At 39.4% G+C, this 24,875-nt stretch overlaps 1 protein-coding gene and 1 non-coding gene across 5 annotated transcripts in view; one reads left to right on the top strand and one right to left on the bottom strand.

Moving 5' to 3' along the window:
* Positions 1 to 4,784: 4,784 nt before the first annotated feature.
* LOC118669587 lies at positions 4,785 to 4,891 on the top strand. The gene has a single exon (XR_004972039.1). It is a non-coding gene; the product is annotated as a U6 spliceosomal RNA (small nuclear RNA).
* Positions 4,892 to 10,835: 5,944 nt separating this feature from the next.
* PELI1 (pellino E3 ubiquitin protein ligase 1) overlaps positions 10,836 to 24,875 on the bottom strand; it is a 57,423-nt gene continuing 43,383 nt past the window's right edge. For 2 of the 4 annotated variants that reach the window (XM_036334361.1, XM_036334362.1), the window contains 6 exons: positions 23,002 to 23,144; positions 21,147 to 21,276; positions 17,703 to 17,804; positions 14,724 to 14,921; positions 14,437 to 14,625; positions 10,838 to 13,275 (listed from right to left, as the gene is read on the bottom strand). In XM_036334361.1, the coding sequence (XP_036190254.1) occupies positions 12,709 to 13,275; positions 14,437 to 14,625; positions 14,724 to 14,921; positions 17,703 to 17,804; positions 21,147 to 21,276; positions 23,002 to 23,072 (1,257 nt within the window). In that variant the 5' untranslated portion in view covers positions 23,073 to 23,144 and the 3' untranslated portion in view covers positions 10,838 to 12,708. Of the gene's footprint in view, positions 13,276 to 14,436; positions 14,626 to 14,723; positions 14,922 to 17,702; positions 17,805 to 20,939; positions 21,026 to 21,146; positions 21,278 to 23,001; positions 23,145 to 24,875 lie in introns of those variants that run through there. The other 2 variants (XM_036334363.1, XM_036334364.1) reach the window with 2 other exon arrangements.

The following is a 24,875-nucleotide window of genomic DNA, read 5'->3' as shown; positions in this document are numbered from 1 at the left end:
TCCTTGTAAGTCCCCTGTAGTTTCCCCTCCACCTGGGCCACATTTTGGGAAAGGGAAGAGGGAGAGGAGAGTTCTGGGATAATGGAAAAACCCCGAAAGACAGAATGATTTCTCAAGGGAGACTGTTTTAAACCTAAAGTGGCCGAGATATCTTTAATCTGCAAGGTCAAATGTTTTCAGGAATGGAGACTTTTTAGCAAGAAGTCATTACAGACAATAATATATGTATTTATCTATCTATATAAAAGACTAAGCGACCATCGCAACTGAACGGACGACCGAACAGGCTGCGTGGGGCAACCGGGCCAGCAGAGGTGTTAGTTGGGGGCAACCAGGCTGGCAGGCAGAGGCAGTTAGGGAGGATCAGGCCAGCAGGGCAGGGAGGACAGTGAGGGGTGATCAGGCAGGCAGGCAGGTGAGTGGTTAGGAGCCAGCGGTCCAGGATTGTGAGAGGGATGTCCGACTGCCGGCAGTCAGACATCCCCTGAAGGGTCCTGGATTGGAGAGGGTGCAGGCTGGACTGAGGGGACTTCCCCCCCCCTCCCCCGCACGAATTTCGTGCACTGGGCCTCTGGTATATATATATTTATATATATATCTGATCTTTTAGTGTGTATATTTCAAGATCTATATTAGGAAGGTCGGTATTGTTATTGTATGAAGAGAACTTGGCTTGATTTACCTCAGCCAATAATGAAGGGGTGTGGGAGGAAAGGGAAGGGCAGGGATTGAGTCTGTCAATACTGGTTGCCTCCAGGGAGAGTAACTGGGGGACAGAGGAGAGAGGAATACATTTTTTACTGTACACCTTTTGTACCTTTTGCATTTGTACCATGTGTCAGCATTAACTATTCAAAAAATCAATTAAAAGTTTCAGTTTCCTAGGAGATCACACTCACTTGTAGCACCTTAGGCTGATGATCCCAAATCCATTATTTGCAAGGTGGATCTCATTTTGTGCTTTCAGACTCACACATTCAACTACCAACATTACAGCATCGTGGCTATCTTATAGTGATCTCAAGCTACATTTATTCTCTGCCTCCAGTCTTGCACACCCATTCTCCACGGTACAGCACAGTGATCTTTCAGAAGTGCAGATCATTCCCCAGTTCCCTATGACTATTCCATTAAAAGCTCCTGGTGTTTCCAACAGAGCTCCTGTCTGTGTCCCCTGCCCATGTCTTGGCCCCTTCTCTTGCTATCCCCTCCTTTTACTCTCCACTCAACTACATTTAATTTCAGTTCCTCAAACATGTGCTACTCTCTATTGTGCTGAGCCTCTCCACAAAATCAGCTGTTTCCTCTGCTGGGACTCCTCTTCCCACTGTCTCCCCATCCTGGCTACGTCCCTGTTCGGTCAGGTCCCTGGCATTTCTTTCATCTAGAGAGCTTCTCAAGTCTGGTTCAGTGCCTGTCCTATGTGCTCTCAAAGGATCTTTATTTCTGACATGGCACTTACACATCATACTTTAATTGCTTATTACCCACTTTCTTCTACTAGGTTTTCAGCATTGTGAGGGTAGGCACCATGTCCATTTTATTCATCTTTATATCTCCAGTGCCTCATTTAGTAGATGCTTAATATATTTTTATAAAATAAATGAACCCAAAGTAGGTATTCAGTATTCAATACATGCTTCCCTTTCCAAATGGATAAACACATCTGACTATTCAGGCAATTAAGAGATAGTCATTGGGTCTGACTGGCTTGGCTCAGCAGTTGAGCCTCAACCTATGAACCAGGAGGTCATGTCACATACCCAGGTTGTGGGCTCGATTTCCAGAGGGGGGCATCCAGGAGGCAGCTGATCAATGATTCTCTCTCATCATTGATGTTTCTATCTCTCTCTCCCCCTCTCCCTTCCTCTCTGAAATCAATAAAAATGTATTTTTTAAAATGGCCCTAGCCGGTTTGATTCAGTGGATGATAGAGCATTGGCCTGTGGACTGAAGGGTCCTGGCTTCGATTCCTGTCAAGGGCACGTACCTCGGTTGGGTTGCAGGCTCCTCCCTGGCCCAGACCCTGGTCAGGGTGTGTGCAGGAGGCAACCAATTGATGTGTTTCTCTCATATTGATGTGCCTCTCTTTCTTCCATTCTCTCTAAATATCAATGGAAAAATATCCTCGGGTGAGGATTTTTAAAAAAAGATTCTCTGTCTTTGCCTGGCTGGCGTGGCTCATGGTTGAATGTAGACCTATGAACTAGAAGGTCATGGTTCAATTCCCGGTCAGGGCACATGCCTGGGTTGCAGGCTCACCACTTCCCTCTTCCCCTCCCCTACAGAAGGCAGCCAATTACATATAAAAAAATGAAGGTAATAATAATAATTATCTACACTAATAAAAGACAAACATGCAAATTGACCATACCTTTGCTATGCCTTAAGCCACGCCCACCAGCCAATCAGAGTGACTATATGCAAATTAACTCAACCAAGATGGTGGCCGGCAGCCACAGAGCTGGAGCAAGGAGGAGGCTTGGTTGCCCCAATGATGGAGGAAGCCAACTTCCCTCCTGACGCAGCCGACTCTGAGCTCCACTCAAAGTAACAAAGTTTCAATTATAGAAGGTAAATAAACCCCAGATACCTGCTTTCAGCCAGCCCTGGCCATGGAGCTGGAGCGAGCAGGAGGCTTTCCCTCCCGCCTGTCCTGGCCTGCTCTGAGCTCCTCTCAAGGCTACAAAGTTTCAATTATAGAAGGTAAATAAATCCCAGAATAAAAAAGAAAAAAGAAAAAAAGGAGAGGCTGGGAGCTTCTGTTGCCGGAGGGGTTGGCTAGCCTGAAAATGGCCCTCAGCCCCTCACCCAGACTGGCCAGGCACTCCAGTGGGGACCTCCCCACCCTAAAGGGGGTGTTGCCAGCCTGAAAACAGCCAACAGCCCCTCACCCAGGCTGGCCAGGCACCCCAGTGGGGATCCCCCCACCCTAAAGAGGGTGTGGCCAGCCTGAAAACAGCCATCAGCCTGTCACCCAGGCTGGCCAAACCTCCATGGGGTGAGGGTCCCCACTGGGGGGGGGGCTTGACTAGCCTGCAAACAGCCATTAGCCCCTCACCCAGGCTGGCCAGGCACCCCAGTGGGGACCACCAACCTGAAGGGGGTGTGACCAGCTGCAAACACCCATCAGCCCCTCACCCAGGCTGGCCAGGCACCCCAGCGGGACCCCCATCCTGATCCGGGACACCCTTCAGGGCAAACCAGCCAGCCCCCACTCATGCACCAGGCCTCTATCCTATATAATAAAAGGGTAATATGCAAACTGACCCTAACAGCAGAACAACTGGGAATCACTGATCACTATGACACACACTGACCACCAGGGGGCAGACGCTCAATGCAGGAGCTGCCCCCTGGTGGTCAGTGAGCTCCCACAGGGGGAGCTCTGTTCAGCCACAAACCAGGCTGATGGCTGCCAGTACAGCGGTGGTGGTGGGAGCCTCTCCCGCCTCCTCAGCAGCACTAAGGATGTCTGACTGCAGCTTAGGTCTGCTCCCTGCTGGCAAGTGGACATTCCCTGAGGGCTGCCAGGCTGCCAGAGGGATGTCTGACTGCCAGCTGGGGCCCAATCCCCCAGGGAGTGGGCCTAAGCCAGCAGGTGGACATCTGCCAAGGGGTCCCAGACTGCAAGAGGGCATAGGCCAGGCTGAGGGACCCCCCCGAGTGCACAAATTTTTGTGCATTGGGCCTCTAGTAATAATAAAGAGATAGTCAGTGGAACAACCTCTCTCATGGTGAATGAAAAAAAGAATTCTGTTCTCCAGACTTCTTTAATTTTTAAAAAATCACTAAGTTTACCAGAGCACTATAAACTGTGGTGCTCATGTAGGGGAAAAAATCAAATTAAAATCAGCTCTCACTTTCCAATTTAAGTCGTCAACAGGCTTTCTTCTTTGAGGTTTCCCCAGGATTCCCAAGGACAAAGAGAGCGAAAACGGTGTATCATAACTGTCACCAAGACACTCATTACTGTCCTACTCCACTCAAGAGTTCCTCTCTCCTATCTTGTGATCTCAAGGTGGCTAGAAAATTAAAATAGCTCTTCATCCTTCATGAAGGATGAGGAGTCCAGTTCTGCTCAAATATTCAATGAATATTTAACTGGAGGCTGACTATATGCAAGACATCCTCTGATGTCTTCTCAGGTCTTATAAAGGATCTGCAAGTATTTTATTTTAAATATATTTTTATTGATTTCAGAGAGGAAGGGAGAGGGGAGAAATAGGAACATCAATGATGAGAATCATTGATTAGCTGCTTCCTGCATGCACCCTACTGGGGATCGAGCCATTAACCCAGGCATGTGCCCTTGACTGGAATAGAACCTGAGACCCTTCAGTCCACAGTCCGACGCTGTATCCACTGAGCCAAACCAGCTAGGGCTCTGCAATTATTTTATTTTCTCACATAGACCTCCTCCCTTTAACAAGGGTTCCTTATTCTATTGCCAAAGACTCCCTGGTCTTTAAGAAGCAGAATGAAATCAGATAAGTAGTTTCAGTCCCAATCATACAGGTTCAAACCACATTACTGATTTAAGACCCCCAAAATAATTTTGCTCTGAGCTGTTTTTCTAGTCATATTGATCGTGATGCATTGCACTATTGCACTATACTCTCATATCCATTCATTCTAGTATATATTAGTCCCTGGTACATGTTTGCTGCTCATGGAATAGTTTTTCTCCATGAGAAAATAATTGGTCCAGAAAGGGGGTCAAATTTTAGATTAATAAACTTACTCCACTCTCTCCAATTTCACTTAGAGAACTGATATCCTATGTGCTCGCTTCGGCAGCACATATACTAAAATTGGAACGATACAGAGAAGATTAGCATGGCCCCTGCGCAAGGATGACACGCAAATTCGTGAAGCGTTCCATATTTTTGGACTTAATACATGAATTTGGCAATGTAGCAGGATACAAAATTAACCCCAAGAAATCCGAGGCATTTCTATACACCAATAGTGAACTTTCAGAAAGAGAGAACTGATATCCTAAAATTCCACAAAAACATAGCATTACCTTGTTGGCACCCATATAAGTTTAGTTTGCTTAGACAAAACACCAGAAAACAAAAAGCAAATGCTAGCATTTCAAAGATGCTGTGATAGCTGGAAATGAACCATGCAAACAGAAGTAAATGAAAAGTCAATGTGTTCTTACCAGCCAGGAAGATGGTGGTGTCACCACAGAAGATTCAATTTTGTTTAATTATAGCTAGTTCCCCAAATAAAGACTCCTATCACCTTTCTACATAAAAAGAAACTTTAAAGAAACAAAGGCACAAACCATTTTTTTTCCTGAAAATGTTTATACTTAATGAGATGTGAGCCTCATGTTTGTGTGTAAATCTTCTCTAGCAAATGCTGGGCTCGGTGGTTACGGGCGTACTTACAAATCAGACCAAGGGTATTTGGGAATCCAGGTTAATTGGTAGCTCAAAGTGTCAGCCATCACGAGCAATGATAATGACCAAAATAAAATTAATGTCATAGTCTCAGAGTAAAAATTTAACCGACTACATGTTACAGCAAACCTTTCATTCATGTCCCTCCCATCTTGCAGTATATTTCAATGGTAAGCAGGCTTAATTCATCATAATGAAGACATGCATGAAAAGGTTAAGATCAACTTTCTATTTGAATTCCCATTAAATCAAACGTTTTTGCAGATCAAAAAGACGTTCAAACCAGTGCCACGTGTCAACATATAATTAACACTAGATTGCCCAAGGAAGTCATTTTGACTGCTTTTTAATTTCAATTAGAAAAACAATTATGTATATAAGGACACAATGTCTTAGAATTTTGTGACTTTTTGTACAACATATAAATGCATTTATTAATAATTGTAGTTACCTCCCCCTCCTTCATTTCCAGTATATATGTGTTATACCTATATTGCCCAAAAGCAGTCATTTTGACTGCTTGGGGGGGGGGGGGATTATGACTCTTATTATTGAATTGAGTAAATTTCTTATATGACCAGTTCGGCTCTGTATTGAAATAACAGTTTTCATTTTTTTTCGATTACCGTCACATGATAACATACAAGTACATGATAAATTGTTGATACTTGATAAGTTGCAGTTGCTCAATAAGCTAAACTAGTGCTTGTTATTCGAATCTTTATGCAGTGATACTTGTTCTAATAAGTTATTTTATTTCTTTTGCGCCCTAAATTCATGAAAGAAATGTCGAATAGAAGTGAGTTATTGGAAAAGCTAAGGAACGTAAGTGAAGAGTGCTCCGATATTATTCTTTCACAATGCAGTCATTTTGACTGCTTCTGGGCAATATAGGTATATACTAAATTTCAGTCTTTCTAGTGTTAAGTTCCAATATGGGTAAACAGGAACTGCTCCTTTGAATTTGTTATTAGGGAATTTGACATGGTGGGTCACTGCTCTAAAAGCTTTGTCTCCCAAATTCCATCTTTTCAGAAGTGTTTCAGCTATAAATAATATGGCGTATCTTTTCCATTAGTCATTGAATGATTAAAAACATCTTTAAACGTTTTTAGATAATTTTATAATTAAGATTCTTTGACTTTGCTGTATTGCAAAGAGGCTACTGAGCTCCCCAACTGAAGAGGCCATAAATTTATTAGTCTGAGACCATCTGCTTTTACATAGGACCAGCACCAAAGTCCTAAGAAACTAAAACGAGGTAGAACAAGTATTAATTCACTGGGGCCAAAGAGTTGCATTATCTTGGTCCCATAGGATAGCAGGTAATGAGATTCATGACCACAGATAAAGCCAAGGAATGACACATAAAAAAGTCTGCTACAAAATTACAGGAGATGCTGGCTTCAGTATAACTGGATCCTTTCTGAAGGAGGATTGCTTATCTTGCTATTTTCTAACTCCCCTCACTCACTTAGCCTCTAGTTTATTTACAGTGAATAAGTGCCTATTGTAACCTACTTTGATAAAGGAACATCTAAGGACTGGTATCTGAGGCCAGACTGGATTAAGGCTTGGACTTGAGCCTTGTCTGAAGAATTCCTTCTGTTTGTAAAATTCCACCCAGACATTTTCAATGGTCCTTTTGTATTTAAAAAGGAATTAAAACACCTTGGTAAATAAATATGGCCATATTTGAAGTCAGTAGCAATAATGAAACCATAAAAGCACCTTCAGACAAACTCTTGATGGTTAACTCTCAAACTTTCAGAATCCTATAGCCTATACCAAAGCTGTAAACATTCTTTTACTGCTTCTCTGCAAAAGGCCACATCCCAAGAGTAATGCCTCTGGCTTTCATTTCATCACATCACACGTATACGTCACAACTGTGTTACCTCTGCAACTAGATATCAACTTTGCACGGTACACCCAATTCAAGGATTCTTGCCATGGTTGAGTTATTGGAATAACATTAATCAAAAATATAATTAACATTTGCATTCATGCAGTGTAACTGATATAGAAATTACACTAACAAACTTATTAGAATTTACATACTCAGGTGAACACTGTTTCTTTTTTAAAAATCATCTTGAAAAGCTATGCTTATTCCAAAATTAGGAGCAGCTGTTTGGTGTGTGTGTGTGTGTGTGTGTGTGAGAGAGAGAGAGAGAGAGAGAGAGAGAGAAAGAGAGAGAGAGAGAGAGAGAGAGAGAGAGAGAGAGAGAGATCTCCAAGAAACTGTCTTGTCTCTTGATATGATTCCTTCCTATAATTTCCACACCTGGACATTTGGATAATTACTATGGGGCTACAGTAAGTTCTCTAACCCTGCACCCCAACCCCAATCCCTGTGCAACCTCAACTTTGGAAGTAATTACTTACTTTAGGGCACCTATCATGTTACTAAGACCTTCAGTGAGGAATTCCTACCATTACTCTTCAAATGCCAACCTGGCCCATCCCTGCTTTGGGAGCTCTTTGATCCATTCTGTAGGAAATTCCTCTTCAGTAAAATACAGGGTGGAACGAAGGTAGGTTTACAGTTGTTCATATGGAAAATAATACAATAATAAATAAATAATAATACAAGAATAAATATTCCCATACTCACATCTGTTAACCTACTTTTGCTTTACCTTGTACTTAGAATGGTGCTTTTAGAACAGTGCCTGACACATAGCAAACACTCAAACATTAGCCGTGAGGAATTATTTTATGCAGTAGTTTATCCTTTAGCATACATAGCTGGGTTTACAGTCAAATCAGCATTCCTAACATATCATCTAACAATGTTTGGACATGATACTTTACTATTACTAGGAAAATTTTTATCTTATTTACTCCCTTTACTGCTGACAACATTATCAAACACAGGCATATTTCCTTAAGGGAAACTGGATATTAAGATCTGGGCTTATATACTAGTAATAGGCTTAAGAACTCTGTAAATATTTAAATAATAAAATAAAAAATAAAAATATAAAACACAACATGTACTTGGCCACTGCCAAAAAAGATTTGAAGTAGCAAAATACTGATTCAATAAAACTGAGGACTTTTAAGAACATAAATGCAAGAGCTAAAGAAGAAGGCATACATGAGTGAGAAGAGAGGAAAACTGTATCAGAACATGTTGGCTCAAGGAAGTTACTACTGCAGTTGAAAACAGAATTTCATTTCCTGAGAAGGCTGCCAAAACAAAGACAGAAACTGGAGAGGTGTCCCAACTCTCTATTTCAATGAAAGGAAGTTCACCACTAATCAGGAGAAATATTTTTTTGTTTGTTTCTAAGCAAGCATAGAATATATGGAGAACACTGATCATAATAGTTAAGTTTAAAAAAAAAAAAGCAGAGGTTTACCTTTGGCAAACATCATGTCTAAAAGCAGTCTCAATCTAACGTCCAAGCTAAGTTCCCAATTCCACAAGCAGTGTAACGCTCCCCCTCCCCCCAAACCGCTCATAATCTTCCTCTCCACTGCAATAAATGACAATTTTATCCTTTTAGTTGCTTAGGCAAAGCTGAGAAAAGCCTTGACTCTCCTTTCACCCCCATATCTGATCTGCCAGCAAATACTGTCAGCTCTTATCGCCTTCAGAACATACCCAGGTTCTGGCCACTCTTCAAACTAGCTCCACTACCCCACTTTGATCCACATCACATCACCTCTCTCCAGGATTACTGCATTGGCCTCTAAACTGGTCTCCCTGCTCCCACTTCAGTCTATTTAAATCTTTTAAAAATATGTCAGATCACATCTCTTCCCTGTTCAAAATCCTCTGGCCCCCATCTCACTTAAAATAAAAGCCAAAAGTCTCAGAAGGTCCTCCAAGATTTAGTTTCATCCCCATGCCCCACTTACCCTCTGTTGCTCTACCTACTACTCTTCTTTCCATACAACAGAACCACACTGGCCTCTTTGCTATTATAGAAATGTTCCAAGCATGCTTCTACTTTAGGACCCTTACAATTATTGTTCCTCTGGCTCAATGTTTTGTTCCTAAGTAGCCACATCCTTCCGCTCCTTCAGATCTCTACTAGTATTCAAGTATCACCTTTCCAGTGGGCTTTTCATTCCCCTATTTAATATTGCAAACACTTTACACACACATTGTATCTCCCTTCCTGCTTTATTTGTCCCTTCAAAACTGCTATCATGCTTTATCTTTTATTTTTCTTATTCATTTCTATTTTCCCCACTAGAATAGGGCTTGGTGCATAGTGGATATTCAAATATCTGTTGTAAGAATGGATAAAATTTGAGGGCATATGGCCTTAAAGTATACTTATATAAAAGTAATCCCGAAAGTGGGAGTGGGAGATAGAATAATACTGTTCAATTATATATTATCTTGGTGATTAATACTTAGAACATAAACACACAAGTGTGGGTCACAGATCTTTTAGCCAGTGGTCTCTATAGTAGGGTAGCACAAGATGATCCTGATCCATTGAAATGAGGAGGCCAAAGTGTTAGAATTTTATTTATCTTATAAATTTAAAGATGAATTTCCATGGAGCCCTTACTAATTCTATGTTTTAGAAGGCCATGCATCACACATGGTTCTTGAAGTACCCTGAGGGAAGAGTGGAGTGGAAATACTTATGTTAGATGTAATTATATGTTTACATCATTACTTATTCCTATTCTGTTTTATATGTATTAGACTTTTATATGTTGAAAATGAGCAATTTCAGCTTCAAGAAGATAACCTGGTAAAGACTTCTCCTTCTGGCTACTGTGTCTTGCTTCATGACCCTAACATTTTAGATGAAGGGAAGTTTAATCCTCTGTACAAATTAAGGAACATTTAGATATTAAGACGTTTAGGTATTAGATATTTATAAAAGAGTTAAGCCATAAAGAATGTCTTTCTTGAGAGTGCACTTAGGAGACAGGAATACAACTCTTTTCCCTTGGCCAGAATACTGGCATTGCCCTAATACAAGCATGTAAGTGAAAGTGTTTCATTTGGAATTGGCAAAGTGACAGAACAAAATTTTCAAAATGCTTAAACAGAAAAATACTTGACTAATGATTTAAATTACCTGAGTTTTCAAAACATGAATCTGATGTGGCATGAACCAGATTTTTTCCAGTTGGTAGAAGAATTTAGGCACTTTGTAATGAACATGAATCTTTCTGGTCATTGAGGCACTATTTAAACAGCCTAGTATGCAACTTGCAAGGAGCCAACTCTCTTGTAGGACTTAACTTAGAGAAGGATCTCAATTCAATCATTAATAAGTAAGAGATGAGAGAGAACCAGAGATTTAAAATTATTCCTCAAATGCAAACTCATCTATTTCAAGTGAGTAGTTTTGAAGTGTGCAGTAGTCTTGTCCGCAAATTATCACCTCTGACTTCCCATTCTAAGTTATGCAAAAACAAATGCACAGAGACAAATTCAAATATCTATTTTGAAAAGTATTTACTTAGTTTGAATAAATTAATTGCAAATAAAAATTAGCTACAATATATAGACTGAATAGAAATGACTAGAACAAATACAACACAGGACTTGATTTCCTTGCATTAGTCACAAAGCATGTGACAATCTAGAAAACTTCAAAATTAGTTATATTTCTTTGAAAAGGGGGTAACAGCAGTTACTGATACATCACAACTAATAAACTTATAATACAAATTTCCTGACATGCATTTCCTGAGTGAGCCCACATGATAGTTTTTAAAAACAAGTAAATTTTGACAAGTTGAAGTAAAATAAGATAGTTCATGGCTTCTAAGCAACAGGTTTTGTTTGTTTTTTTTTTAAACCGAAAGAAAATTCAGAACAGCATTGTAATAGGATAAATTAAAGCTATGCTACCACATACAAAATTTTGCTAGAGTCAATTAAGTATTATACAACTTCTCAAACTAAAGGAAAACAAAAGATTAAAATAATGATTCCGTCTAATCTAAAAGTGTATTGATTTCTACAAGTGCCCCAGAGGGTTTGATGTAGTGCAACTGTCTGTACTTTCCTTGTGGTGTGTTAAAAAAAAAGGGGGGGGGGAGGAGGGATTGGAGGAGAAGAAACTTTTTCCTGCTTCTGAAAGCAAATGAATTTATTGGAATTAGAGACTAAACAGACCATGCAAATATGTCCCTTCACTCTGCTGTCAGTGGTGCTCCTCTGCCAACCAAACATTTCCTTAACACTGGCAACTTTCCTTAGGATGCAAGCCAGAAGCTAAGGCTGATCTGTGAGGTTAAAAAAGGGGGGGCTCACTATTATTTATTATTCAACCCTTTATATCTCTCTAGATTTCTTAATGTCTGGATAAGGCCCAAAATAGAATAATTAATTATTTAAGCATTTCTTTTTCTAAAAGCAAATCAAGTCTCTCTCCTTTCTTGTTAATTTATGCTTTTTCTCATGAGAATGATTTTTTTTTCTAGAAACAGTGAACAGATGAACCACAGTTTATATCTAAAAAATAAACTTGCCAAATGTTGCTGATACTAAAAACAGATTAGTTATCACGGGAGAAAAATAGATAATCTAGATAAATTGCATATTCAAAAGGAGCATATAAAATGTTTCTTAGCATTAATTTTTGTTATAGTACTACACTTGAGAGAAACTTTAAGGAAAAAAGCTTTTCCTGATCATTTTCAATGTGGTTAAAAACAAATACCTTTTACACAATGGTAATTAATATAAATTTCATTTTACAAAGCATTCTAATTTACCAAAGTCCATGTTTAGACAGGGGGTGGGGAGAGGCTCTTTTGTCCATCTTCCTAACTTTGCAAATCCTTGAGCTATGCTCACTAACCTACCATTCACACCAAGAGTGTGACACCATCATTTACCATGCTACTCTATCAAGAACATCCTAAGATATTTTCTATAATAAAGATAAATAGAAAAAAAGTTAATATACATGTTGCTGTAATTTACAATGTTTGCAATAAACTGTAAACTAACATAGTTTGAACCAACAGTACCCTCAGTTATACAAAACAATTTTTCAACACTGAGGATGGGTGATTCAAAAACACTAAAATGAAGGCATCATATTAGACCGTCTTTTTCTCCTCAAAATAGATTTTAAAAACTCAGAATTCAGAAGTCAGGTACTTTTGAAAATTCCTTTGCTTGAGTTTCCCAGATTTTTGCTCAAAAATTGCTACAATTTATTATAAATGTTTAAAAAAATTCTTCATCTTAATGCAAATGACCAGATCAGAGGAACCGTGACTTGGACAACAAGTTGAAAAACCCAACTCACTTAGCTTATCAATGTATAATGCAGTCCTGGAGGACAACTGTCTGTTAGTCTAGAGGTCCTTGGAAAATAAGTCTGATGTAGCCTTGTTCACCAGCCAACTGATGTGCACAAAAGGGACAGGCTGCGTGAAAGGTATGAGTACCATGAGGAAGTGGGATCTGGGACCAATAGGCAGTTGTCTTTTCTGAACACACATGCCCACATGGGCTGAACGCGTGGGTTGGAGGGCCGGCGTCCACATAAAATCCAGCTTCACATCCAAGCCACAGAGGGACATAGGGACCAACAGACCTACACATAGGACATTCCCGATCTTTTCCATCACGTTCTTCTTTGTTTCCCCAGTTATGATAGCCATGCACATGGCCGCAGTTTAGATAGACCCATGGTTGTTTCTCATCAACAACATCTTTCCTCTTCATACTAGGAAATGCTAGTGTGTTGAACCCTACAGGGCACTGAGGTCGTGCTGCATTGATTTCCTGTCTTAAAGCTTCTAAATGCTTCACTGTTGGAGTGTGGGAAAGGCCTTCTGCAGTACGCCACAGCAATGTTGCACCACAAAGGTCAATTAATGAGCCATCTTGTAACTGATTGGTTTCAATTTCCACCTAGAGGAAACAAGAATTAAAAAAAAAAAATTCACCATTGTGTTTTAGATATCTGCATAAGAGTGTTGGTCTTACATGTATTTCTTTTCAGCCTTACAGTAAAGATAATTTATGATTAAAACAAAAGGAATAGGCTGCATGAACAGTTTAAATACCATGAAAAAGCAGGGATCAATAGGCAGTTGTCTTTTCTGAACATATGTGTCCACACAAGCTTATTTTCCAAGGTTAATCAGTTGGTCAAATATATCCAATAAATATCATGGCCAAAGATAATACAGATGTAAGTAGAAAATACAAAGTGCTGTTTAACTTAGGAAAGCTTACGTTTTTAAAATATCCTATATAATAAAAGGCTAATATGCAAATAGACCGATGGCCGAACAACCGGTCGCCATGACGTGCACTGACCACCAGGGGATGTGTGCGGAACATGGCAGGTGTCAGCAGCAGGCAGAATGGTGGAGCAGGTGAGCGGGGGCGCCAGACCAAGGTGGGGTGCCAGTCACTGTCATTGGGGCGAGTCTCTGGTGGTTACTGAAAATTCTTTGCTCCCACGTGCCACAGTCCTGCCTGGCACTCGCACCCACTGCCAGTGTCCGGCGCTGGCTCTGATTGCTTAGCCCCGTGAGTGGGTGCAAGCAGCGGCTGCCAGCCCCGATCGCCCCTGAGGGCTTCTCCACCTCCCCTGCTCCTGAGGGGCGATTGGGGCAGTAGCCGCCGCTCGCACCTGCTGATGGCACCAGCCTCAATCACCACGCACTCAGTGCACTGGGCCGGTGCTGTCAGTGCGTGGGAGGGGCTGCTGACAGGGAACCGGGGGCCGCAGCAGGAGGGGCCGGGCGGGGTGCAGAGAATGGGACAAAACCTGCCCCGGTGCCCACCGCAGCCTTGAGACCCACAGTTCCTTTCAAGGTGCATGAATTCGTGCACTGGGCCCCTAGTATTAACATAATATGAAAATAAACTTTTAAAGTTTCTAATTGAAATATTAAAATATTATCCTATAGTATAGTATTTGGTAGTCAGTGTATGATAATCAGACTTAGTATTATGTATCAACAAGAGATTTAAGAATTTTTGGGAATATATAATGCGTTCAGTCCAACTCACCCTATGTATTTACTGTAGCTAAATAAGGAGCTACATCTCAGTGCTTACCATTTTTCCTCTCTGCTGAGCTGATCTGGTTTCACGCAGGCTGAATACATTTCCACACACTGATATTTCTCTCCATATTCCAGGCTTGGAGTCTTCCATGAACCCGTTACGTGGATGCATAACAAGAACGCCATTAGTGGTTAAGCCATCCATCTGCCCATCTGATGTCTTCCATTTGGCAGCCTTCTCCTAGTAGGAGTAAGAAGAGTGAGAGCTTCCGCTTATTTGTAATTTGGAAATAGAAGTGATTATAAAATAATGCATCATATAGGAAAAAAGCTTTTTACCCCAAGAAAGATGTTTTTTGATGAGTCAAATCCTGCAGCATAAATCCGTGCTGTAAATGGGGGATTCCGTTCACATATGATTCTACAGGCAAATCTTGATATAGTGCTTTGCACTGACTGTGTATCAGAATTACTTTGACTTCCAGGAACTGTGTCTGTTACTACAAAATCAATGGGACTTTCAGTTGACCGGCCAATCTAAGGGAAAAAGAAATATCTATAAACCTATTCAAAGGAACACAGTGGAAAACCCATTCAAAAAAAGACACAATAAGGTGAAATCATTAAGCCTCTGAAACTTCTAAATCTCAAACTTATACTTAACTCTGGGGGAATTTATACTCTTGAAAACTAATCTGACTTGCTCTGATATAATAGTCGCTTAGAGCGTAGAATTAAGTGAGAAGTTACGACCCAGAATATATGAAATCCTCAGGGAGTAAGGAGTTTAGGATGGCTGAGATTTCTAGATGGCTACAGATTTTAATTTTAACCTACTTGGATGAAAATGTCTACCATATACTACTCTACCTTCTTTAACAGAATATAGTTGACATATAAGTAAGTCGTTTATGATGACTCCAGTTTATGATATTACACTAAGAATACCATTTATATTCAGCTGAACTAGTGATATCTTTAGGTGCTATTAAGGTGTACAAGAACGCTGATCCTTATGTTAAGGCCTTACATAGTCTTGCTTTGCGGTCTTATGTATACTTTTTTTTGGCCTTTTCAGCCAGGTTGTCAGTTATCATTTCTTGCTGTTGGACAAATTTGCCTCCAGCACTATACACCCCTCCTCTATCCAGCTACTCTTATATGGGTTGAGAAATCAAATAACTAAACTTCAAAGAATAGTATTTCAAAAGATTACTGTTAAGAGCTTAAGGGAATCTCCAGGGAGCAGAGAAAGGAATGTCAGTGCTTGGCCTATCTGACATTTATTTTATATGCCTAGATGTCCTTTTAATTTTTTTCCCTTCTTCTTGGCTGTATTTCAGAGACAAGATTCCCAGATAAAGAGTTCCAGTGGGTAAAGTGTTAGAGAATTGAAAACAACTTCAGAGTACTAACTAGTAAATAAATTAATTTCATTTCGAAAGATGAAAGTTGAAAGGAAAAAGGAAATCTGTGGGATGGATGATAGAACTAACAAGTGTCACAGAGTTTCAAAGTAAACATTTAAAATGATCAGTTCATTAATGTATTTATTATAAAGTAATATCATAAAATTGAAGAATGTGGGTACTGAAAAAAACACACAAAATCTGACCCTCTACAAAGATGATGACTTTTAAAAGTTATTCTTTGCATAGTTGAGTCTCAGGAATTCCTCATATCAGCATATTTTTGGATAAAACTCTAATTTAGTGTTTTGTTCCTATCATCAAGTATAAAGTCTTTATTTAGTTTGGAGAATTTTAAGGGGAAATTGGTTGGTTAACAAACGTAAGATTGAATGTCCCTTTTCCTTATTTTAAAGATAATGATATCCAAAGAAAATGAAATAGTTCCAAAAATAAAAAGGCTGTTTTAGAGCCAAAAGATGTAGACCAAGGATTGGATTGAGAATTGATATTCAGAAGCAGCATTTATTTAGGAAGAGAGATTGTTCCAGAGGAGCTGATATTTGATCTAGTCTTAGAGAAGATTTGAGACATCAAAGCAATATTGGTAATGACAGGTAAGAAGAAATCAGAAATATCTATAAAGAGAAAACCAACATGATTGTCCTCAGATACCAACATAGAATTGTGTTAAGATAAACTTTAGTAATTCCTCCTCTTTCTAATTGCTACTATTAACTTTAAAAGTATAGATCTTATGTCTCTCCCACTCCAATTAAAAACTTCAGTAGTTCCTTCAACCTATCTGAACTTATCAGTTTATTTCTGATAATAATTAAATACTGACTTCACAATTTGCCTCCCACCTACCAATCCAGCCTAATTTCCTGTTATTTCTGTTGACACGAAAGTGTATTCTAGCTACCAGTTGCTTATTCATCAATCTTCTACCATACTGTGTATTTCTTTTGTCAGAATGCTTCTACTGGTTGGACTGGCAAAATCCTACTCAACTTGATTAAAAAAAAAAAAAGGCACTGCCATAAAGCCTTTCCTCACCCTTCTTCAACCCAATTAAAAGACTGTACTTCTTAGACTGCCAATGTAGCACCTGTATGTAATCAACTTGTAATGTCCCCTGTATTTACTTCAGAGTGTTAAGCAATGCACAGAGTTGAAGTTTGAATATCTGATGTTTTGAACAATAAAGTTCTTGTTCAGTATAGAAGGTAAGTGGATCCTTGAATGCTTACAAAACTAGTTTCTCAAAAATTGGCTAATTTATCGGGGTAGTTTCTGATATATTTCAGGTTTTTTATGTAGAAATGTTCATATCATCCATAAGTATAATGCCTGTAGAAAGGATATAATCAGTTTACTGTTATTGGGGGGAAACTCTATTCCTTTATGAAAAAGACAAAACAAAACAAAAAAGACCATAATTTATTTAAAAAGTAGTGTGTGTGTGTGTGGGGGGGGGAGGTCATAAACATGTGCAGAATATTTCTTGGTTCCTTTTCTTGGGGATAATAATAGCTAATAGAACTACTACATCTATATTATAGCTAAGTGTTTACTTACCATCTACCTGATATACCTTCGACCACTTTACATGTACTAAACTATTTACTAGTAAGCCTCCTAATAGTGATACAAGGGAAGTTCTATTAACCATACTTTAGGAGGAAACTGAGGCATACAGTGGCTAAGTAATGCTTACCAGGAATTATAATTTCAGAGACCATCTCTTAACTATGCTACACTAACTTCTACATATGGGGTTTAGAAAACAATATATATTTAAATAAAATACATGAAAATATGATCATCTTTAATCTGAACAGAGCAAAAGTCAATGACAATAGGCTTTAACTTTTTTTATGAAAAAAGAATTCACATATTTTAATACCTGAAACATATCAGTGTTGCTGTCATGAGTATATTCAACCACCACTGTCTGGGCCCGAGATAAGGTATATGATATGCTATGCTGGTCCTTGTTGCTTATCGCCTAAGAAAGAAAAGATTAATAGCAAAACTAGTGGGCAGGTCAATCAAATCAGATTTTTTTTAAAAAGGGTAACCTATCACACATATGACATATTTCCTCCCCGCCCCCCAACAATTTAGGTTAGATTAATAACTCTTGTATAACCTCAGCTGTGACACAGTTTCTCAGGTTGAGTAGGGTACAGAAGAATACTTTAAAAGTAGTTATAGAGTAAGAATACAGTTTCATTATATACAAGGAATAAAATTGAGTCTCCCTTGTATTTTAAATTATAAAGTAATCAAAATCAAATTCCATGTAGAATCTGAAAACAGTACTCAGTACTGTTCTGATAAGAAGAAAATATAAAATCCTGCAAGATAAGAGGAATTTTATTTTTAAAGTAACTCTAAGAGTTATAATGTTAACCAATAAGGAGAGTTAACTGGTTTACTTAACCATTCTGTGACTACAGATGACAAATAATTGCCATATGCTGGGCTAGATACAGAGAGATTCATAGAATGATTAAAGATTACCAAAGGAAATGGATATAAAGCTTACAACTGTACTTCTGACTTATCCCAAATGAAAAACATTGCTAAAAAGAACTTTTCAGTTTTGTTTTCAGGCATATTCTATGTATATGAGTTGGAGATAATTTCAGAGTGGGGAAAACCCAAACAAAGGAAGTTGAAACAGGTTGAGTAAGAGGAAAAGAGATACAAAGAACGATTACACACAGAGAGGCTAAATGGAAAAAAAAAAAAAGGTTTATTAATTAGAGCTTTGGCATTTTCAAATTTTACTTGGTTTCAATTTGTAGCTAATCTGTAATAAACAAAGCCTTAAAATAATAGCTCTAAGATTAAATAAGATTGTGATATTTTCATATACTATACAAAGAGAATAAACAAATACCTGGGTACAAACTACCCAGCTTTATTCCAAGTTTAATAATGTCATTTTTGCTTCTGATCTTTTAAAAGAAATTAAACTCTACAGATACATTCAAGGCTGTTTGCATGTCCCTCCCCACTCCCTCTTTAAAAAAAATATTTTTATTGATTTCAGAGAGGAAGGGAGAGGGAGAAAGAGATAGAAACATCAATGATTAGAGAGAATCATTGATCGGCTGCCTCCTGCATGCCCCCTAATGGGGATTGAGCTCGCAACCCGGGCAATGTGCCCTTGACTGGAATAGAACCGGGACCCTTTAGTCCGACACTTGAGCCAAACTAGCTAGGGCTCCCTTTTTCATAGAGGTATCCAACCTCAAGAATGCAGCATAGATCGTTCCCATGCATGCGGTTCTTGTTTTACTACACATTTATGTATTCATAAATACTGTGTAATTGTTTTATAGGTTTAAAAACCTACAATTACTTTAACTTGACATTAAGCAACTGGCTAATCAAACACAGAATTGCTCAGTATTTTGGAAGTTAATTCTTAATGGCTAAAGAGATTTAAAAACAGGTTTTTGTGTACTTTGAGATTGTAATCCCTGTGTATTTTTTTTTAGTGATTAAACCTACTCTTAGATTCAGAACAAGAACTATGTCAAGTTAAGGTCTCACTGGACTGGAAGGCAGGGTTTAACCATTCATCCCAGATGACTGCCAGACTAAACAGTTTTCTTCATGTCCTCATATGGCACTCCTCCAAAACTGAAATAGTAAAAAGGTAATCTTTGATCCCTAAATTTTTTGTTGTCCAGTAAAGATGAGAAGGAGCTAACAATGGAAAGGTACAGAATAGAATATTACAGATATAGGAATTAGAAATATTTTCCCATGATAATTGCTCTTAACCAGAGGTCATATTAGCTGTGTAAGAGGCATCTGGAAATATGTAGATGCATTTTGGGGCTGTTACAATGATTTGAGGGCTTAAAAGTTATTGTCCTGCAATATGTGATACAGCCCTGAACAAAGAATAATTGGCACATCCAAAATACCAAAGCATTCCAATGGGGAAATACTGAAAATAAGCTCTTCTGATTGGATCAATAAGTTGTCCACTTCCACCACCTGCTTAGCTCATCCGTTCTCTTCAAAGGAGCAAAAAGAAACACCTAAAAGAAACTATCCCTTTTCTACATTCACTGGTTCTCAAATAGTAATAGAGGAGGCCTAGCCAAGGCATGAGGACTGTTTTAGGCACCATACTGAATATAAAACAAAGCCAAAAATCTGACTAACTCCAGGGACTGGAGTTATGACCCAAAACAAGGCATTATATACCCATTTCTCTGTCTCTCGTTACTTAGCTTACAAAGATACACCTCAGATGGTATAATATTGGTGTACATCCTGAGGATGCTTGGCTACAGATACAGATACTTCCGTAAGTCAAGGAACTCTTTAATTTTTATTCACTCATCACAGTATCAAGTTCAGTTTGTGTTATACAACTGCAAGTACAGGATTTATAGGAAATGTGGAGATCTAAAACTCCCCCTAATTGTCTATCACTCTAGGCAAAGTCTAAGTGTCCTGAAATGGTGGCCCAGGTTCTGGAGATTTTGGTAGGGAAAGAAAAAGGGGCTAAAAGCATTATGCAAGTAGATAGAAAAGTTATACTGTAGATAAGGCTGAGTATTTGCTTTTTCATTTGATTTAATTTACTAATTATGGAGGTCTACTTTTTTCAAGACACTATGCTAAAACCTATGAAGGTCATAAAACAATAATATAAATAAATAAAAGTAAGAGCATCCACAGAATCTTTGAGAAAAACCCTTAATTTAAAAAATTGCCTCATCCAGCCCAGCTAGCGTGGCTCAGTGGTTGAGCCATGAACCAGGAGGTCCTGGTTCAATCCCACTTGGGGCACATGTGGGCTTGATCCCCAGTAGGGGGCATGAAGGAGGCAGCCGATTAATGATTTTCTCTCATCATTAATGTTTCGATTTCTTTCTCCTTCTCCCTTCCTCTCTAAATTTGCCTTATCTAAACATGCTTCTAATACCTGAATATACTTCTTATATACTACATTCCTTGCCAAGCCTAGGGAAGGGCCCTTTAGTAAGAGCAGGAATGCCCTACTTCTTAGGGCTGACAGCTACACAATTCTAAATATTAGATAAAGCCGCAAACCTATCCCTGCTCTGGTTTAATAGGAAAAGAGATATTTCTTTCTAATTTCACCTACTGATTCTCGTTTGTCATTTGAAAAAAAGTTGATGCGCCCTTTCATATGGCAGCCCTTCAAATATCATGTCTCCAACGTGTTTTCTCCTATCCAAACAAAAGGAAACTTCTGGTATAGAATGTGAAGGGAATGCTAGAGAATATAAACAACATGTACAACTCTTTCAATTTCTCCAAGTTAATTCACAGTTTTTGTTTTGTTTTTTACCTTTGCAGCCTGAGGAGTACAAGCAATATGCACAGTGCTGGGCTTCACCCCATTTGCCTTAGGTCTTTTAAATAAAGCAAATCTACTTTTCCTTCTTCCTCTATCGCCGTTTGGGAGAGACCCATTATACCTGATTAGGGGAGAAAAAAGATTAGGTGATCTCTTGTAAGAACCATACAATTCTAACAAATGTGTTACTTTGCCTTATAGGATCGATCCCCAATTATCTATTAGCACAATTTAAGTATCTAAAATTCTTTTTAGCAATTGCTGATTCCCAGTTGCCTAAGTATAAAACAAAATGAGATTCCTCCTGGCTACATTCTAAGTCACAAAGAACTACTACTTGTATTATACATATAAAACTAGAATTTGGATTATGGTATTTGTCATTCTTTTTTTCAATATTACTTTAAGTTACCTATATTTTTCTTCAAAGAGATGATTAGTGGCATATCTGACTCCTCATGACTCATTCTATTTTTTTCTAAAGGTTAATGTTTGCATGTGCTAATCTAACCTTTAAAAGTACAATATAAATTGTTCAAAATAGAATCACCTTTAATTGTGAACCTAACACTTTAAATAGCTGAACTTTTGAAATATGGTATTTTTAGACTTGTTTGTTAAGTCTCAGCCACTTGAACATATATATACACATTCACATTATGTTGGCAAAAACCTGTCCAACTGAGATGCCTGCTAAGCAGCAGTTAAACATACTTTTGTTATTCAGACATTATGACCATTTCTCCATGATAAGATACATATATGTTCTGTAGGTAAGCAAGTGAGCAAGGACTGAACTACTAGGGAAAAGTTCAAAACAAAACATCTGGTGTTTACTATGGAGTAGGAACTCTTCGCTTCTACCCCATACAGCACCTCACTTAATCCATCCTCATAAACAACTCTGTAAGACTGGTATCACTCTCCACTTTTATACGTTAGGAATTAAGTTATTCCTCAGAGGAATGAAGTTCCTTAGAGACTCAAAGGAATTAAGATATTTTCTGAAGGTCACACACGTGACACTAGCATAGCTAGAATTTGGATCCAGGTGTTTGTCATGCTTTTTTTCATTCTTTACTGCTTCATTATGGCATGAGCAGTAGCTTAATAATAATTTCTCTTCATTCACTTTTCCCCCTCCCACCTTGAAATCATGGTCAATCTGGGGGGAAATGAGGCAGGGAAGAGACAATTTTGAGGTTGGAGGAGAATGTGATTGTAAAATGGCCTACATTAGTTGTTGACACTCAAAAACTGCCATATGTAAAAACTGTACTGACTTTTAAAAAATACACATATTTTTTATTGATTTCAGAGAAGAAGAGAGAGGGAGAGGGAGAGAGAGATAGAAACATCAATGATGAGAATCACTGATCAGCTGCCTCCTGCATGTCCCCTATTGGGGGTCAAGCCTGCAACCAGGGCATATGTCCTTGACCAGAATTGAACCTGGGACCCTTCAGTTTGCAGGCCAATGCTCTATCCAGTAAGGGCTGTACTGACTCTTTATAAAAAAATTATAAAGTCAGCCAAAGCAAATTTTTCTAAAACAAGGAACAGGAAAGACAAATGGAATGATTATGTGCCTGTAGACACATTTTTCATTTCACCTTTAAGAAGCTCTGTCCTTTTTGGGGGTGAGGGTGAGGCCAAGTTTATGCAGTATTTGTACACTTGTAAGTGATAGCATAAAACTGATAATTAAAAGAGTCTCCTGATTTGGTAATGTTACCCTGCAGCTTTAAGCCCTTTCTGGAAATAGATAGGGTATAAATTCTAAAAAAATACTTTTAAAGTTACCATATATTATTCAATTTTATGTCATCAGATGGGGAAACCTTACCCTAAGACAATGAGTTCCCCATATTTTACTGGTGCTTTGGATGGATGATTTTCTTGATCAGGAGAAAACATGAGCTTGGCTGTCGTTTTTCTCAAATCTTTGTTCACTGGTCAGGAGCCTTGGGACACCTTTTGCATTATTTCCTAGAGGGGAAAAGTTTTCATTAATAACATGAACAATAAATTTCAGTTTAAATAAAGATGTTATTTTCTAGCTGACTTTGTGAGCACAGTATTATGCAAATTATCAGATAACATTCAAAGTATGAAACATTTCCCCCAATAATGGTTATATTTTGATACAACTGTTTAAATGGATTAAAATGTACATTTGGGGACTTCCACCTCCAGGAAGATAGAGTAGACATATTTTTTCCCTATTATTTACACTAAGTACAACTAAAAACCCTGGACATTAAATATAAAACATAAAAAGAGCCTGGCCAGCGTGGCTCAGTGGTTGAGTGTTGACCTATGAACCAAGAGGTCATGGTTCGATTCCTGGTCAGGGCACATGCCTGGGTTGTGGGCTCGGTCCCCAGTGTGGGGCGTGCAGGAGGCAGCCAATCAATGATTCTCATCATTGATGTTTCTCTTTCTCCCTCTCCCTTCCTCTCCAAAATCAATAAAAATGTATTTCAAACAAACAAACAAAAGAAGATTCTGAAAAGCAGAGAGAAGGCAGACCAGCTAGGAACCTCAGGGTCCAAGGAATGACACAATGATGAGTTCCCTGGGTTTTCTTTTTGCCAAACATATCCCAGATTTGGAGCTGAAGAATCCAGCAACCTGAAATGCCAACTAGCAGATTAAAAAAAAAAAAGTCCCAACAAAGTCTCTCTAGTCAAAAAACAGAAACAAGAAAGGGGCAGCCTGGAGAGAAACTAAGATGGCGGCATAGGTAAACACCGGGAAATTGTCGCCTCACACAACAATTGAAAATTACCGCAAAGGACAGAGCAAACATCATTCAGAACAACAGAAAGGCTGGCTGAGTGTAAATTCTACAACTAGAAGGAAAGAACAGCACGCTGAGAGCCAGAGGCGCTGCGGAGGTGAAGTGCAGAGGTACAGCGGCTCGCGCGCGCGCGCGAGGAAAGGGGGTGGCACCTGAGGACGCGGCTGTCTTTTTGAATCACAAGCTCCCGACTGCTCTGAACTCCAGTTCGGGGAAGTCTCTGGGGACCCAGGACTCATACGGGGAGAAGCTGGTCTGTCCGGCAGCGGGCGAACTTGAAGGCGGCTTTCCCTCAGAGGTGCTTGCAGCAATTAGCGGGTCACTGAGACCCGTGACTCCGGGCGGAGAATCAGCCATACCTCCTTGATCCGCCCTTGGATTCCCTGAGACCCCGCCCCACCCAGGCTGCGGCAGAGGCTTTTGCATGTGAATGTACCTAACTGCAGCCGAGCCAGGCAGACCCGGAACTTCCAAGAGAAGGCCCAAGGCCCCGCAGCGGCTTGCATTGCTTCACAGCTGAGCCTCTTCGTGGCTCCTGCTGTGTGGCCTCAGGCAGAGGCTGAATTAGCACCTCCTTAGATCCAGGAGCCACTGTACCCAGTGGTCAGAGGGGGACCATCCAGACTGCAACTCCTCAGATCCATAAGGGACACACTCAGGGAGCAGACTCAGTGAGCACCAAAGCCCCACTGAAGCAAGTCTTGCCCCATAAGGGTGTCTTCAGCACAGAAGTTCTCCCACTTTAGACACAGCTGATTCTCAGAGCCAATTGGCCTGGAGGTCAATTCCTCCCAGTGATCCTACAACAACCAAGGCACCAAGAGTGCACCAAGAGTGTCCACCCCAGGTAACTGGGGAGGCTGAGCTACTGGGCCCTACAGGACACCTGGCGCGCAGGGCCACTCTATCAACACAGG

Source organism: Myotis myotis, unplaced genomic scaffold (genome assembly GCF_014108235.1).
Source record: "Myotis myotis isolate mMyoMyo1 unplaced genomic scaffold, mMyoMyo1.p scaffold_m19_p_14, whole genome shotgun sequence".
Taxonomy (NCBI): domain Eukaryota; kingdom Metazoa; phylum Chordata; class Mammalia; order Chiroptera; family Vespertilionidae; genus Myotis; species Myotis myotis.
Note: the sequence above shows the minus strand (reverse complement) of the source record. Positions and strands in the feature narration are given on the sequence as shown.